Genomic DNA, 17,775 nt, shown 5'->3' on the forward strand with positions numbered 1-17,775 from the left:
TACTTCAATTTTTTTGTCTCAATTGTCTTTTGAGCTACCATCGGAAAGAATTAAAAAAAACAGGTTTGATACTTATACATAGGTTAGCATCTTCACCTTTCACTTAACAGAAGCAACACATGGATCTTTAATGTCAGCACTCTGCTGCACTTCCCACAGTAAAGCGTTTGTGTGGCTATCCGAGTGGTAGGTATGTACTCTTCTGCTCTCGTCACTATTTAGTCCTTCAAAACCGTGCAAATTATTTTCTGCAACTTTCTCAAGTTCACTAACCACATCCTCAGGCGTAACTGTGCTGTTGCTTGTAACATTGATGAGAGAGAAATAGCTGTAGTGAGGTGCTGGACTTCTGATCGCACTCATACTGATTACCACCAACCACCCACTCAGCTGATGAATCTATACTCCTCCCAGTTGAACACTGCCTGGAGGAAGCAGCGAGTGTGGCATGGGTACAGAATGTACTCTGGGCGGGGGACTTCACTGTACATATCAAGGGTGGTTTGGCTGTACCACTACTGACTGAGCCAGCCTAGTCCTGAAAAACATAGCTGCTTGACTGGTCCTGTGCAGGTAGTGCGGTGCCAATAAGAGGGAAAAACCTACTAGACCGTGTTCTCACCAGACTAGTTGCCGCAAATGCATCTGTCCATGACAGTATAGGTAGGAGTGAATACCGTACAGTCCATGTGGAAACAAAGACCCATCTTCACACAGAACATATCCTTCATCATGTTGTGTGACATGACCACCATGCTAAATGGGATAGATTCAGAACCGATCTAACAACTCAAAACTGTACATCCATGAGGCATCAGAAACAGCAGAATATATCCAACCACTACTTGTAACCTCCCAATGCAACATATTTCCCACTCTACCTTTACCATCAGGCCAAGAGATCGACCTGGTTAAAAGACAGTAGGAGAGCATGCCCAGACCAACACAGGAATACCTCAATATACATGCCTACTTGCGTGCAAAACAGAACTATCATGTGATACACAGAGCTAAGCAATCGCACAATGGAACAGACCAAAACTCTGCAGTCCTGCCACATCAAGTCGTGAAATGGTGATGGACAATTAAACAATTTACAGGGAGAAAGAAAGTCCACAGATATCCCTTTCCTCAATGATCAAGGAGCCCAGCAAATCTGTGCAAGCGCAAGACCGGTGCATTTACAACCATCTTCAGCCAGAAGTGCGGAATGGATGACCCATCTCAGCCTTCTTCCGAGGTCCCCAGCATCACTGATACCAGTCTTCAGCCAATTCAGTATGTGATATCAAGAAATGGCTGAAGGAACTGGATACGGCAAAGGCTATGGCTCCTGATAACATCCCAGCAAGATTTGTGCTCTAGAACTAGCCACACCCCTGGCCAACTTGTTCCAGTACAGCTACAACACTGGTATCTAACTGACAATGTGGAAAATTGCCCAGCTATCTTCTGTTCACAAAAGTCAGGAAGGATCAAGATTAGCCAATTACCATCGGCCTCCTATGGAAGGTGTCATCAACAGTACCATCGAGCAATTCTCTCACAGCAAAAACTTGATCACTGTCGCTCAGTTTGGGTTCTGCCAAAGACACCTAGTTCCTGAACTCATTAAATTCCTGGTCCAAACATGGATATCGAGGCAAGAGTGACACGAAGCCAGCATTTAATTGAGTGTGATATCAAGAAACCTGGCAAAATTAAAGTCAGTCGGAATGAGGACTAACTCTTCATTGGTTGGAGTCATACTTAGCACAAAAGAAAGATGGTTGTGATTGTTGGAGGCAAATCATCTCAGTCCCAGGACATCACTGGAGGAGTTCCTCAGGTTTCAGCAGCTTCATTAGTGACCTTTCCTCCACCATAAGCTCAAAAGTGGGGATGTTCACTGACGATTGACCTTTCAGCATCATTCGCAACTTCTCAGATACTGAAGCAGTTCATGCCATTATGCAGAAAGACCTGGACAACAGTCAGGTTTTGGGCTGGTTAAGTGGCTAGTAACACCCGCACACACCCAAGGCCATCATCATGAGAGAATCTATCTCTCTTTGACCTTCAATGGCATTACCATCAGTGAATCCCCCATTATCAACATCTTGAGGGTTACCATTGAACAGAAGCTGAACCTGACCAGCCATATAAATACTGTGGCTACAAGAACAAATCTGAGGCTTGGAATTCTGCTTACCTCCTGACTCCCTAAAGCCTGTCCACCATCTACAAAGCACAAGTCAGGCGTGTGACAGATAGTCTCCACTCACCTGGATGACTGAGATTCCAAAGATTTAAAAGGAACGTATATGGAATAAGCTACCAGAGAAAGTGGTTGACACAGGTACAACAGCAACATTTAAAAGGCATTTGGATAAGTACATGGATGGGTAAGGATTAGAGGGAAATGGGCCAAACGCGGACAATTGGTACTGGTTGGGAAGGCACCATGGTCAGCATGGACTGGTTGGGCCAAAGGGCCTGTTTCTGTGCTGTATTGCTCTATGACTATAATACTACTTATCATCCAGGACAAAAGCAGCCTGCTTGATTGGGATCCCATCCACCATGTTAAATATTAACTCTCTCCATCATCAACACGCAATGGCAGTAGTGTGTACCATCAACAAGATGCACTGCAGCAACTCACCAAGTTTCCTTTGACAGCACTTTCTAAGCCCATGACCTCTACTATCTCAAAGGACAAGGGCAGCAGTTGCATGGGAACACAACCTCATGCAATTTCCCCTTCAAACTACACACTGTTCCTTCACTGTCGTGGCACCAAAATCCTGAAAATCCATTTCCAGCAGCACGACGGGTGCACCTACACCAGATGAACTGCGGCATTTCAAGGCTCAGCATCAGCTCTAAGGGCAATTGGAACCTTGCTAGAAATGTCAACATCCTGGGGAAGAATTGAAAAAAGCTACCTAGCTGCTCCTCCGTGCCTATGACAATCGAAAATATTGGAGCAGCATGGTGGCATGCACTGCTGCCTCACAGCACCAGGGACCCGGGTTTAATTCCAGCCTTAGATGACTGTGTGGAGTTTGCACGTTCTCCCCTTGTCTGCTTGCATTTCCTCTGGGTGCTCTAGTTTCCTCCCACTGTCCAAAAATGTGTAGATTAGCCATGGTAAATGTGCAGGGTTACAGGGGTAGGGCAGGGTGTGGGCCTGGGTAAAATGATCTTTCGGAGAGTCGGTGCAGACTTGATGGGTCAACTGGCCCATTTCTGCACCATAGGGATTCTCTGGTTCCTAAAAAGGATAAATATGTGAATGTTTTCTCCAAGACAAACCTTCAAAAATAACTCCTGTCGACAACAGCAAATAAAATCAAACATTCTAACATACTTCACAAAAATATATTCCTAGTATCTTTTTAGTTCAATGACCAAGGGTTGGATTTTCCTTCAGGCATTGGCAACCTCAACAATCAGGGCCAAATGGGAGTCCCAAGTCCGCTCTTTCTTAGAAACATAGAAAAACTACAGCACAAAACAGGCCCTTCGGCCCCACAAGTTGTGCCGAACATATCCCTACCTTTTAGGCCTACCTATAACCCTCCATCCTATTAAGTTGCATGTACTCATCCAGGAGTCTCTTAAAAGACCCTATTGAGTTTGCCTCCACCACCACTGACGACAGCCGATTCCACTCGCCCACGACCCTGTGTGTGAAAAACTTCCCCCTCACATTTCCCCTGTACCTACCCCCCAGCACCTTAAACCTCTGTCCTCTCATAGCAGCCATTTCCACCCTGGGAAAAAGCCTCTGAGAGTCCACTCGATCTATGCTTCTCAACATCTTATATACCTCTATTAGGTCTCCTCTCATCCTACGTCTCTCCAAGGAGAAAAGACAGAGCTCCCTCAGCCTATCCTCATAAGGCATGCCACTCAATCCAGGCAACATCCTTGTAAATCTCCTCTGCACCCTTTCAATCTTTTCCACATCCTCCCTGTAATGAAACGACCAGAACTGAGCACAGTACTCCAAGTGGGGCCTGACGAGGGTCTTATATAGCTGCATCATTGTCCCCGGACTCCTAAACTCAATCCCTCGATTGATAAAGGCCAGCACACCATACGCCTTCTTAACCACCTCCTCCACCTGCGGGGCCGATTTTAGGGTCCGATGGACCCGGACCCCAAGGTCCTTCTGATCCTCTACACTGCTAAGAGTTTTTCCCTTTATATTGTACTCCTTCATCCCATTTGACCTGCCAAAATGGACCACTACACATTTATCTGGGTTGAAGCCCATCTGCCACTTCTCTGCCCAGTCTTGCATCCTATCTATGTCCCTCTGTAACTTCTGACATCCCTCCAGACTATCCACAACCCCACCAACCTTCGTATCGTCGGCAAACTTACCCACCCATCCCTCCACTTCCTCATCCAGGTCATTTATGAAAATGACAAACAGCAAGGGTCCCAGAACAGATCCCTGGGGCACACCACTGGTGACCGACCTCCATTTAGAAAAAGACCCATCTATACCCACACTCTGCCTCCTCTGGGCAAGCCAGTTCTGGATCCAAAGGGCAGCAGCCCCTTGGATCCCATGCCCTCTCACTTTTTCTAGAAGCCTTGCATGGGGGACCTTATCAAACGCCTTGCTAAAATCCATATAAACCACATCTACCGCTTTCCCTTCATCAATGTGTTTAGTCACATTTTCGAAGAACTCCACCAGGCTCGTAAGTCACGATCTGCCTTTGACAAAGCCATGCTGAGTACTCTTGAGCATACTAAACCTCGCTAAATCCTCATAAATCTTGTCCTTCAGGATCTTCTCCATCAGCTTACCAACCACTGACGTTAGACTCACCGGTTGGTAATTTCCTGGGCTATCCCTATTCCCCTTCTTGAAAATAGGAACCACATCCGCAATCCTCCAATCCTCTGGCACCTCTCCCGTCTCCATCGACGATGCAAAGATCATCGCCAAAGGCTCTGCAATCTCTTCCCTCGCCTCCCACAGTAACCTGGGGTACATCCCATCTGGACCCGGCGACTTTCTATCTTGATGCCATTCAAAGGTTCCAGCACAACCTCTTTGTTAAAGTCCACATACTCAATCTTTTCAGTCCACCGCAAGCCCGCAGTACATCCACCCAGGTCCCTCTCCTCTGTGAAAACCGAGGCAAAATACTCATTAAGCACCTCTGCCATTTCTACTGGTTCTGTACAGACTTTCCCACCTTCACCTTTTATAGCCCCTATTCCTTCACGCCTCATCCTTTTACTCTTCACATATTTATAGAACGCCTTAGGGTTTTCGTTAATCCTACCTGTCAAGGCCTTCTCGTGACCCTTTCTGGCTCTCCTAATTTCCTTCTTTAGTCCCTTCCTACAAGCTGTATACTCATCTAGATCCCTATCTTCGCCAAGCTCTCTGAACCTTTTGTACGCTTTCCTTTTCTTCTCGACTAGGTCCCGTACAGCTTTCGTGCACCACGGTTCCTTTAAACTACCAACTCCTCCCTGTCTGCTCGGAACGTTGTCCTGTAGAACTCTAGACAGACATTCCTTGAAAAACTACCACCTCTCTTCAGTACATTTCCCCGAGAATACCTCCTTCCAATTTACTCCTCTAATTTGCTGCCTTATGTCTTCATATTTCCCCTTACTCCATATAAACGCTTTCCTAGCTTGCCTGATCCTCTCTTTTTGCAATGCAAGCATAAAGGAGATAGAGTTATGATCGCTATCCCCAAGATGCTCTCCCACTGAGAGATCTGACACCTGTCCAGGTTCATTGGTCAGCATCAGATCAAGTACAGCCTCTCCTCTTGTAGGCTTGTCCACATGCTGTGTTAGGAAACCCTCCTGAACACACCTAACGAACTCCTCCCCATCCAATCCCCTTACCCTAGGGTCATTCCAATCTATGTTTGGGAAATTAAAGTCTCCCATCACAACAATTCTGCTATTAATGCATCTCTCCAGGATCTGTTTCCCTATCTGCTCCTCCACCTCCCTGTTACTATTGGGCAGCCTATAGAAAACTCCCAGCAAAGTGATCGACCCCTTCCCACTCTGAACTTCCACCCACAGAGACTCTGTGGACAATCCCTCCACAGCATACACCTTCTCTACAGCTGTGACACTATCCCTGATCAGCAGTGCCACTCCACCCCCTCTCTTGCCTCCCTTCTCATCCTTCCTGAAACATCTGAATCCTGGCACCTGGCGTATCCAGTCCTGTCCCCGAGACATCCAAGTCTCCGTAATGGCCACCACATCACACTTCCAGGCATCGATCCATGCTCTGAGCTCATCCCCTTTATTCACTATACTCCTGGCATTAAAGTAAACACATCTCAATCCTTTGGTCTGAGCTCTCCCCTTCTCTATCCCCCATCCATCCTCCCTCTTGCACTGTCTATAACCCTTCTCCGTTTGCGAGCTAACTTCCTCGCTCCCAGTCACCTCGTCTCAATCCCCTCCCCCCAACCTATCTAGTTTAAACTCTCCCCAGTAGCCTTAGCCAACGTTCCCGCCAGGATATTGGAACCAGACCAAGGAGGATATTTTCCAAGAAGCCACCTATTTGGCCGCCTCCAAGCTCAACATCCAAGGAAGGACGGTGAAGGAAGTCCTATCGCTGCTGGTCCACAGGACCAGCAGTTCTGGACTCTCAGCAGCTCCATCAAGAGATGGCATGTAAGAGAATGCAAGGATGCCTCAAAAATAGAGACACTCTCAGAGAGGTCAAAATAACTACAGTCTGCATTAGGCAGTGTACCGATTATACTCAAACAATCCATACTTGCAAAACCCAAAACAAAATGATTACTGTTAGACTGATTCCACAATTGGGCAGCATTTGCTCTGGATTAACAGCTACATTAAGGACCAAAGAAAATCAGTTGAGCTTTTAACATGGTTCATTTACACTTTTGGAGGCCATATACACTTAGATGCAGGAACTCATCCTCTGCAAAAGTAGTATGTTCAAGCCTGGTACCTTTTTCTTTTTTTGAATTACCCAAAAACATAGGGTATTGTTCACTGCTGCTTTTTCGACAGCAAGTCTCAGCCAGAGTCGACTTATCAACCAACCAGTACATTTATCCCAGAGCTAACTATTATGACAAAAAAAACCCTGCAAGGCAAAACAGGAGCGAAAATGAAGAAAATAGGTGGCTTAAAAGAAGTGATTTGGACAAATACTTTTCCATATGATAATTCAATTTGAATCTGAATAGATTAGTTCTGAAAAGTTTAATTTATTTGTTTGAAAAATTATGCACACACAATTACTTATATTTGCTAAGATTATCTTTTGGCTCATCAGTGTATTCCTCAGCATCAATTTTATTCGACACTGAAGCCGATCTTTATCCAATATCTTTATTTAAGAGGATATCACTTGTACCTTTTACAAGCATGCAACTTGTTTTGCAACAAAAATGATCAAAAGGTTTATCAGATGAGAGATGTAGTTGTGTCATAGAATCATAATCATCAACCAACACCCAGCCTACTCCAACGATGGCCTGTTTCTTGTCCCCATACCCCCACTTCTTGCCTTCAAACAACCGCACAACCTCAAACAGACCACTGTCCGCAGCAAACTACCCAGCCTTCAGGAGATCAGTGACCACGACACCACACAACCCTGCCATAGCAACCTCTGCAAGACGTGCCGGATCATCGACACTGATGCCATCATGTCACGTGAGAACACCATCCACCTGGTACACGGTACATACTCTTGCAACTCGGCCAACGTTGTCTACCTGATACGCTGCAGGAAAGGATGTCCCGAGGCATGATACATTGGGGAAACCATGCAGATGCTACGACAACGGATGAATGAACACCGCTCTCCAGGCAAGAGAGTGTTCTCTTCCTGTTGGGGAGCACTTCAGCGGTCACGGGCATTCGGCCTCTGATCTTCGGATAAGCGTTCTCCAAGGCGGCCTTCACGACACACGACAGCGCAGAATCGCTGAGCAGAAACTGATAGCCAAGTTCCGCACACATGAGAACGGCCTCAACCAGGATCTTGGTTCATGTCACACTATCTGCAACCCCCACAACTTGCCTGGACTTGCAAGTGGCTTTTGCTACCAAATAAACCTGTTGGACTTTAATCTGGTGTTGTTAGACTTCTTACTCTGTTTCTTGTGGTCAGCAGTGAAACAGAGGCATTCGCCACTGACTGTGTGAAGTAGTACGATCCTGCCTTGATCGCAGGTGACGTCAGGAACAAGAGGAGGAGGAGAGGAGCCGCTGTGTTTTAATGCTTCTGTGCTTTTGCTTTTTTTTTAAACCTTTGCTTTAACCTTCTTTACACCAAGGAATAACCCAGCTTTGCCAGTCTCACCATGTAACCGAGTTTGCTCATCCCTGATATAATTTTTGTAAATCTCTCTGCACCCTCTCCAAGTCCAGATATAAAGTTTGAATCCCAAACCAGCAACTCGAATTGCAAGAGAAATAAATACACTCTACTGTACCACGAAATGCTTCTTTTCACATAAAACAATTTCTCTAAACTTTAGTGGCACAAAGAGTACCTATCACGAAATAATAAAACACTAAAATGCAATTTGAATAAGCTTGTGAACCAGTGCCTCAAAAACATTTTAACTAGTAAATTCAAAGTTACTATTGTAACATCAATACTCCCAGACTCAGTCATGTCAGCAGGTTTTGAATTAATGAAAGAATTGCAAGCTTTCTGAAAGAAACATTAAAAAAAAACATTTGCGGTAATGCTAATTGATCAAATTAGCAACCCAAAATAGCAATGTTAAAACTCCATGAACACATTAGCAGAGTAGGTATGATCCCACAGGACAAACCACTCTTCATAGTAGAACAACTGGCACAGGGGAGGCCAAAAGCTTGCTCATGTGGGAAATGGCAAAATGCTACAACAGTGCAATAGTGAGAGTTCTGAGGAAGGAATACAACATGGGGCGTTGTATTGAGTCAGACTTGCCTCAGTGATCCTTGGTGCTAAAGTTTTTTCCTAAAAGAGCAGCATTCCACTCCAACACTAACATTTCGATAAGCACAAAATATTTAAAAAATTAAGAAACCCTTTCATTTTATTCTTTCATGAGGAGATGTTGGTACTGGTGGCAAGGCCCAACCCCAATTGCTCGAGAAGGTGCTGATGAAAACTAAACTGCTGTGTCACTGATTCACATATTGTATGAACCAAAACCGCATTTCGAAAAAAGATTAAGCAGATCTAAGAGAGATTATAAAACAGAATTAGGACAATCTCACTCAGGAAAGTGAAAGCAAATAAAGTGTACTTGGTGTCACAATAGCACCAATTTTACCAGATACAACACTCAGCAACAGAGAGGACATCAGTTAAAAGGAGAACATATTATCACTTCCTCCCCCCCCCCCCCCCCCCCCTCAGGTTCTAGATACCCAAAATCCTCATCAGTTATTTCAGTTTTTCACAAAAATACCCTGCAGTTTGCAAGAAATTCTTACAAATCTAAATTTCTATTGCAACAGTTACTGTTAAGTACTGCTTTACATGACCTGTCACTTTTTCTATCTCTTGCTCACTTCCCCCATTTCCACACACTTCCAGCAACAGAGATGCAAGCATGTGACCTGCTTTCAGGTTTTGTCAAAGTCACTCAAGTAGAAGGCAAGGGTGGAAAGGTGTAAATCCTCTGTCCAATTTTACCTTTACCTAGATGGAGGGGCTGATTTTGGGGAACATATCAGGCTGTGTTGAGCCACTAGTAATGCGAACAGAGTGACAATGTATTGAGTATTATAGTGAGGATTTGTCAACGTTGGTACAAAACTATCAAAGGTCAAAAATCTGGTTCAGCTTACCTTGTTGCTTCCTCATCTTTTAGAATCTCTCTTTTGGACATGCATTCATTCAAGCTCGATTCCTACAATTAAAAAAAATGAAACAGAAGGATATAACTAAATGAAATGTGATCATGCTATTTGGAGTGTTGCTGGAAAAAAATAGATTTCCTGTCAAAGTTTTTTATCTTGCACTCATCAGGACATTTTGCAAGAATACAAATCCAAGGGAGACAACAAATATATACTGTATGAGCAAAGAGAGTGCTGAATGATTGGCAGGTGGACTCTGATTGGTAGGGAAATTGCCATGGAGAATGTACCAGTTGATGGTGACTGACAGTTAACTGCTGATGTATTTTTGGCTTGACAGCAGCATTCTGCTACAGGATATAGGCCTTATAGCCCAAAGATTGGTGGATCGTATCAAACAGCATACCCCTTCCGCTGTTCATAATGGGCAAGGTACAGACCATACCCAACCAGCCCATGCTTGCAAAATTTAAACAGTGGCCAATATCAGATGTGATCCTTTGATTAGACAACAATTTCTAAACAATCCTTAGTGCTCTAAGAATTACAGTGACAACCTATTTACAACATTCAGTCGGGCTAGCAATATGGTCCATTTGCGAGTACTGGAAGTTACATATGTTAATACACAGGGCCCAGTTCTTTGAAGACGAAAACAACATATGCACTTGCTGCACTTGTTTCAGCTAAAAAAAACAAGTGACATCTGCTGGCCAGTTCATTTCTCAAGGCAAAGCCTTGACCAGAGCAAAGCTGCCTGGTTTAAATTTTAAATAGTGCTGTAGTTAATGGTCAGTCACAATCAACAAGTGCATTCTCCATGGCAACATCTCCACCAATCTTTTTTTAAAATTCATTTGTGGGACATGGGCATCAATGGCTGGCCAGTATTTATTTCCCATCACCAGTTGCCCTCGAGAAGGTGGTGGTGAGCTGCCTTCTTGAATTGCGGCAATCTATGTTCTGTGGGTTGACCCACAATGTCGTTAGGGAGGGAATTCCAGGATTTTGACCCAGCAACTGCGAATGAACAACGATATATTTCCAAGTCAGGATGGTGAGTGGCTTGGAGGGGAACTTGCAGGTGATGGTGTTTCCATTTATCTGCTGCCCTTGTCCTTCTAGGTGCAAGTGGTCATGGGTTTGGAAGGTGCTGTCTAAGGACCTTTGGTGAATTGCTGCAGTGCATTTTGTAGATAGTACGCACTGCTGTTACTGATACTGAGCGTCAGTGGTGGAGGGATTAAATGTTTGTAGATGTGGTGCCAATCAAGCAGGCTGCTTTGTCCTGGATGATGTCAAGCTTCAAGTGTTGTTGGAGCTGCACCCATCCAGGCAAGTGGGGAGTATTCCATCACACTCCTGACTTGTGCCTTGTAGATGGTGGATAGGCTTTGGGGAGTCAGGAGGCGAGTTACTCACCGCAATATTCCTAGCCTCTGACATGCTCTTGTAGCCAGTGTTTATGTGGTGAGTCCCGTTGAGTTTCTGGTCAATGGTAACCGCAAGGATGTGGACAGTGGGGGGATTCAGTGATGGTTACACCATTGAATGTCAAGGGGCAGTGGTTAGAGTGTCTCTTATTGATGATGGTCATTGCCTGGCCTTTGTGTGGCGTGAATGTTACTTGCCACTTGGCAGCCCAAGCCTGGATATTGTCCACATCTTGTTGCATTTGAACATGAACTGCTTCAGTATCTGAGAAGTCACAAATGGTGCTGAACAAATCATCAGCGAATATCCCCACTTCTGACCTTATGATGAAGGGAAGGTCATTGATGAAGCAGCTGAAGATTGTTGGGTCTAGGACACTACCCTGAGGGCCTCCTGCAGAGATATCCTGGAGCCGAGATGACTGACCCTCCACAATCACAACCATCTTCCTATGTACTAGGTACGACTCCAACAAGCGGAGAGTTTACCCCCTGATACCCATTGATTCCAGTTTCACTACGGCTCCTTTTAGCTTAGTTTTTTTAAGTTCAGTCATTGTATGTGGATGTCCTTGGCTAGACTAGCATTTAGTGCCCATCCTGAACTGTCCTTGAGAATCTGGTGATGAGCTGCTTTCTTGAACAGCTGCAGTCTACGTGATGTAGGGACACCCACACAGTGTTGTTAGGGTGGGAATTCAACCCAATGACAGTGAAGCAATGGCAACATATTTCCAAGTAAGAGCTTTAACAACGCCAGGTTAAAGTCCAACAGGTTTATTTGGTAGCAAATGCCATTAGCTTTCGGAGCGCTGCTCCTTCGTCAGATGGAGTGGAAATTTGCTCTCAAACAGGGCACAGAGACACAAAATCAAATTACAGAATACTGATTAGAATGCGAATCTCTACAGCCAACCAGGTCTTAAAGATACAGACAATGTGAGTGGAGGGAGCATTAAGCACAGGTTAAAAGAGATGTGTATTGTCTCCAGACAATCTCCACATCGTAACATATTTCCAAGTCAGGACAGTGGGTGGCTTGGATGGGAACTTCCAGGTGGTGGTGTTTCCACGTGTCTCTGTTCTTGTCCTTCTAAAAGTGGTAGTGGTCATTTTGGAAGGTTCTGTCTAAGGAACCTCGGTGACTTCCTGCTGTGCATCTTGTAAATGGTGCACACTGTTGTCACTGCACATCAGTGGAGGAGAAAGTGGATATTTGTAGAAGGGATGTCAATTAAGCAAGCTGCTATGTCCTAGATGGTGTCAAGTTTTTTGGGTGTTTTTGGAACTGCACACATCCAGGCAAGAGGAGAGTATTCCATTATAATCCTGACTTATGCCTTGTTGATGGTGGACAGGTTTTAGGGAGTCAGGAATTGAGTTACTCCCTGCAGGATTACTCACCTCTGACCTGCTCTTGTAGCCACAATATTTATGTAACTAGTTCAGTTCAGATTCTCGTCAATGGTAACTCCCAGGATATTGATTCAGCGATGGTGATGCCATTAAACATCAAGGGACAATGGTTGGATTCTCTCTTGTTGGAGATGGTCATCACTTGGCATTTGTGTGGCATGAATGTTACTTGCCACTTGTCAGTCCAAACCTGGATATTGTCAAGGTCTTACTGAACTTGGACATGGACTGCTTCAGTGTCTGAGTCACTGCAAACGTTGCTAAGCAATCTGCAAACATCCCTAGCTTTGACTTTTTGATGGAAGGTCGGTCATTGATGCAGTGGCTGAATATGCTAGGGCCTAGGACACTACCCTGAGGAACTCCTGCAGTGATGTCCTGGAACAGATAAGATTGACCTCAAGCAACCAAAACCATCTTCCTTTGTGCTAGGTATAACTCCAACCAGCTGATTTCCATTGAATCAGTTTTACTTGGGTTCCTTGATGCCACATTCTGACTGAACTCCAGAGGTGGGCGAGTGACTACACTCGATATCAAAGCAGCATTTGACTATGTTTGATCCAAGTCTACCATTAGGTCAGAGCTGAGCAGCCCTGGCAGAATCCAAACTGAAGGTTCGTAAGCAGGTTATTGCTAAGTAAGTGCTGCTTGAAAGCACCGCTGATGACCTCTGCCACACTTTCCTGATGAGTGACAGTAGACTGATGTGGTGGTAATTGGTTGGGTTTGTCCTGCTTTTTGTGTACAGCACATACTCAAGGAATTTTCCACATTGTCAGGTAAATGCCAATGTTGTAGCTGTACTGGAACAGCTTGTTTAGGGATGCAGCAAATTCCAGAACACAAGTTTTCAGTAATATTATCAGAATAGGAATACTGTCACAGCCCTTTGCAGTATCCAGTGCCTTCAGCCATTTCGTGACGTTGCATGGAGTGAATCAAATTGGCTGAAGACCGGCATCTATGATGCCGAGGACCTCCAGTGGAGGCCGGGATGAGTCATCCACTCCGCCATTCTGGCAGAATTGCATTGATGTGCTGGGCTCCCCAATCACAGGATGGGTGTATTGTGGAGCTACCTCCTCCAGTTAGTTATTTAATTGTCCACCACCATTCAGGACTGGATGTAGCAGGACTGCAGAGCTTGGATCTGATCTGCTGATTGTGGAATTGCCTAGTTCTATCACTTGCTGCTTATGCTGTGTAGCATACAAGTAGCCCTGTCTTGTGGTTTCACCAGATTGACACCTCATGTTTAGGTATGCCTGCCCATACTCTTGGCGAGCCCTCCTGCACTCTTTGTTGAGCTAGGGTTGATCCACTGGCTTGGTGGTAATGGTAGAGTGGCAAATGTGCCAGGCCATGAGGTTACAAATTGTGGTCGAATACAATTCTGCTGCTGCTGATGGCTCAAAGCACTTCGTGGATGCCCAGTCCTGAATTGTTAGATCTTTGAGGTATATTGCATTCAGCAGTGGTAGTGCCACATGACACGAGGAGGTATCCTCAATTTGAAGATAGGAGGCAGGCAGTTTGGGGAGGAGGTGGTCAAGTATGTTTTTCCCTCTTGTTGGTTCCCTCACGAGCTGCCAAGGACCCAATCTAGCATTGATGTACTTTAGGACTTGGCCAGCTCAGTCTGTGCTGGGGCAACTGAGCCACCATTAGCACATTGATGTCCCTCATCCAAGGTACATTTTACTCTCTTGCCACTCTCAAGTGGTGTTCAACATGATGTAATTACATGGATTACTAATGCTGAGTTAAAAATGCATTTGTAAAATAGACCCATGAGATCAATTACTGAGCTAAGCAGCTTAAGGAGCCCTTCAGTCAGCTGTCTGAGGTGGGTATTGTGGCTCTTATTTTTATGCATTCACAAGTACCTTCACACTTGTGCAACTGATTCACTAAGACCCTTCCCCTGCAAATCAATAACTGGCCCTTTTCCCCATAATAGCCCCAGTAGGGTGACTCAGTATTCTGCGATGAAGCTTTACATTGGGCTCTGTTTCTCTTCTTGGAGACCAAAAGCATTATTTGAAACAGAACTTACATGAAAAGACACAATAAGATTGTGTAAATCCAGTATAATGTGCAAGGGAGAGAATAAATAAGGGCAATGGGAGAGGGGGGGTGGGGGTGCAGAATCGTGAGCAGAGGACTGAAGCCTTAAGCTGTCCCACAATTAATATTGCCTGGAAGCTCAAAATCTCAAGATCCGTTCCTCTTAAAAGGTCATGGTCAGCAAGTTGAAGAAAAAAAAAAATCAGCTAGTCTCACACCACTGCCTTTTACCCGCAACTCTGCACATTTTGTATCTTCAGTGGTACGGTGGCATTGTGGTTAGCACTGCTGCCTCACAGCACCAGGGACCCGGGTTCGATTCCCAGCCTGGGTCACTGCATGTGTGGAGTCTGCACGTTCTCCCCGTGTCTGCGTGGGTTTCCTCCGGGTGCTCTTGTTTCCTCCCAGTCCAAAGATGTGTGGGTTAGGTGGATTGACCATGCTAAATTGCCCCTTAGTATTAGGGTAAATGCACGGGGTTATGGGGATAGGGCCTGGGTGGGATTGTGGTCGGTGCAGACTTGATGGGACGAATGTCCTCCTTCTGCAATGTAGGATTCTACGATTAACAAGATGCTTATCCAATTCCCTTCTGAAAGCCACAATTAAATCTTCCTCCAACAGACTTACAGGCAGGACGATCCAGATCCCAATCACTTACTACACAAATAAAATGTTTTCTCATGTATTGTTTGATCGTTTTGCCAATTACCTTCAATTTTCTCTCATTCCGCATCCCTCCACCAAAAGGAAGAGTTTCTATCTATACCCTGCATGATTTTGAACACCTCTACCAAATTTCATCTTGACCCTCTTTCCCAAGCCAGTTTCTCTCACTTATTCTCATAAGTAAAGTTCCTCATCCCTGGAGCCATTCTTTTAAATCTATTCTGCACAAAGCAAGGTGTTCAGAATTGAACACAATCCTCCAGCTGAAGTCAAACCAGAGTTTTATAAAGATTCATCATAACTTTCCTACTGATGTCATTATGTATAAAGCCTAGGGTTATATATGCCTTTTTAACCAAGTTCTCAACCTGTCGTTCCACCTTCAATTATTATGGAACACGTAGCCCCAGATTTCTCTTTTCCTGCACATTTTTTTTTATAATTGTACTCATTAGTTTATATCACCACTGCTCTTTCTTCTTCCCAGAATGTATTACTTCACATTTCTCTGCATTAAATTCCATCTGCTACATGTCTACTGAAACATGTCCTTTTTGTGTCAATCATGATCTTCCAGAGTGCTTGCATGGACTTGATTTACATCATCTGCAAATTTTGAAATTGTGCCCTGTACACCCAAGTCATTTATATACATCATGAAAGGCAGTTGTTCTTGCATTGACCCTTGGAGAACCCCAGTATATGCCCTACTACAATCTGAAAAAAATAACCATTAACACTACTTTGTTTTCTGTCATTCAGCCAACGTTGTATCCATGCCTCCACTGTCTTTTCTGTCCCATGTCGTTTAACTTTGCTGACAAGCCTATAATGTAGCATTTAAAAAATGTTATCTGGAAGTCCACAAACACACATTATTCTCATCAATCCTTTCTGTTACCTAATAAAAGGGGAGGCGAAGGCCGAGTGGTATTATCATTAGACTATTAATCCAGAAACTCAGCTAATGGTCTGGGGACCCAGGTTCAAATCCCACCACGGCAACTGATAGAATTTGAATTCAATAAAAATTATCTGGAATTAAGAGTCTACCGACGACCATGAAACCATTGTCTATTGTTGGAAAAACCCATCTGGCCCTTTAGGGAAGTAAATCTGCCATCCTTACCCAGTCTGGCCTATATGTGACTCCAGATCCACAGCAATGTGGTTGATTCTCAACTGCCCTCTGAAATGGCTCACCCAAGCCATTCAGTTTAACGGCAACTAGGGATGGGCAATAAACGCTGGCCAGCCACAGGTGCCAATGTTCCATGAATGAATAAAAAAAAATTCTCAAGTTACTTGAAACACAATTTGCCTTTAATCAATCCATGCTTGTTTTCCTTAATAAATCTACATTTGTCTAAGTGACTGTTAATTTTGTCCCAGATTGTCTCTAAAAATGTTCCTACTGTGGAAGTTAAACTGAATGGCCTGTTTAAGTTGCTGAGCCAGTTCCAGCAATGATTCCTTTCTTATTGGGTCGGAAATGTACAAATCAGAAAATTCTCCTGAACACTCACCCTCTCTATCCTTTATACTATTGCTATTCAGGTCTATCACTGCTCCACAGTACTTGAACCTCTTTAATTACTTTGACAATTTGCTTCTTTATATCTATGGGCTATAGATTATACCTGTAGTGTAATGGTACCTTCATTAACTCCAAGCAAATATTCTGTCCCTTAATATTCCAGGACATCCTCCTGAATCAATACCTCCTTTCTTTCTTTCCCTATCTTTCCTGAATACCTTAGTTCCAGGACTATTCAGTACCCAGTTCTGTCCATTTATGAGCCAAAATGCCATTATCACCATGGTATCATATTCTCATGTGGCGATTTGAACTTGCAACTCACCAACCTTATTCAACATCCAGGTGCTTTAATTACATGCATTGCAAACTTGAATTAGATCTTTCTGTATTTCCTCTTCGTCTGACCTCATTTAATCCCTTGTTATTTTGTATTCTTGTGCTAACTCTCTCTCTCCCCCAATCCTTTGAGCATCTGCTTTTTTTCCTAATGCTACGTCCCATCCCCATGTCAAACTAGTTTAAACCCTCCCATGGCAATAGCAAACTACAAGTCTGTACATGTCTTACCTCCCCAAGAACTGGTCCCAATGTCCCAGGAATTTGAAGCCCTCCCACCTGCACTCTTTCTAACCACACATTCAGCTGTTCAAAGATATCCAAAGACATGTGGTTAGGTTGATTGCCATGCTAAATTGACCCTAGTGTAGGGGGATTAGCAGGGTAAATATGTGGGGTTATGAGAATAGGACTTGGGTGGGATTATGGTTGGAACGGACTCGGTGGGCCGAATGGCCTCCTTACGCACTG

At 44.4% G+C, this 17,775-nt stretch overlaps 1 protein-coding gene across 3 annotated transcripts in view; it reads right to left on the reverse strand.

Moving 5' to 3' along the window:
• azi2 (5-azacytidine induced 2) overlaps nucleotides 1-17,775 on the reverse strand; it is a 61,713-nt gene that overhangs the window by 18,146 nt on the left and 25,792 nt on the right. For all 3 annotated transcript variants that reach the window (XM_078239561.1, XM_078239543.1, XM_078239550.1), the window contains one exon: nucleotides 9,829-9,890. In XM_078239561.1, coding sequence (XP_078095687.1) covers nucleotides 9,829-9,890 — 62 coding nt within the window. The remainder of the gene's footprint in view (nucleotides 1-9,828; nucleotides 9,891-17,775) is intronic.

The sequence above is a fragment of the Mustelus asterias genome, chromosome 2 (assembly GCF_964213995.1).
Source record: "Mustelus asterias chromosome 2, sMusAst1.hap1.1, whole genome shotgun sequence".
In the NCBI taxonomy this organism is placed as follows: Eukaryota; Metazoa; Chordata; class Chondrichthyes; order Carcharhiniformes; family Triakidae; genus Mustelus; species Mustelus asterias.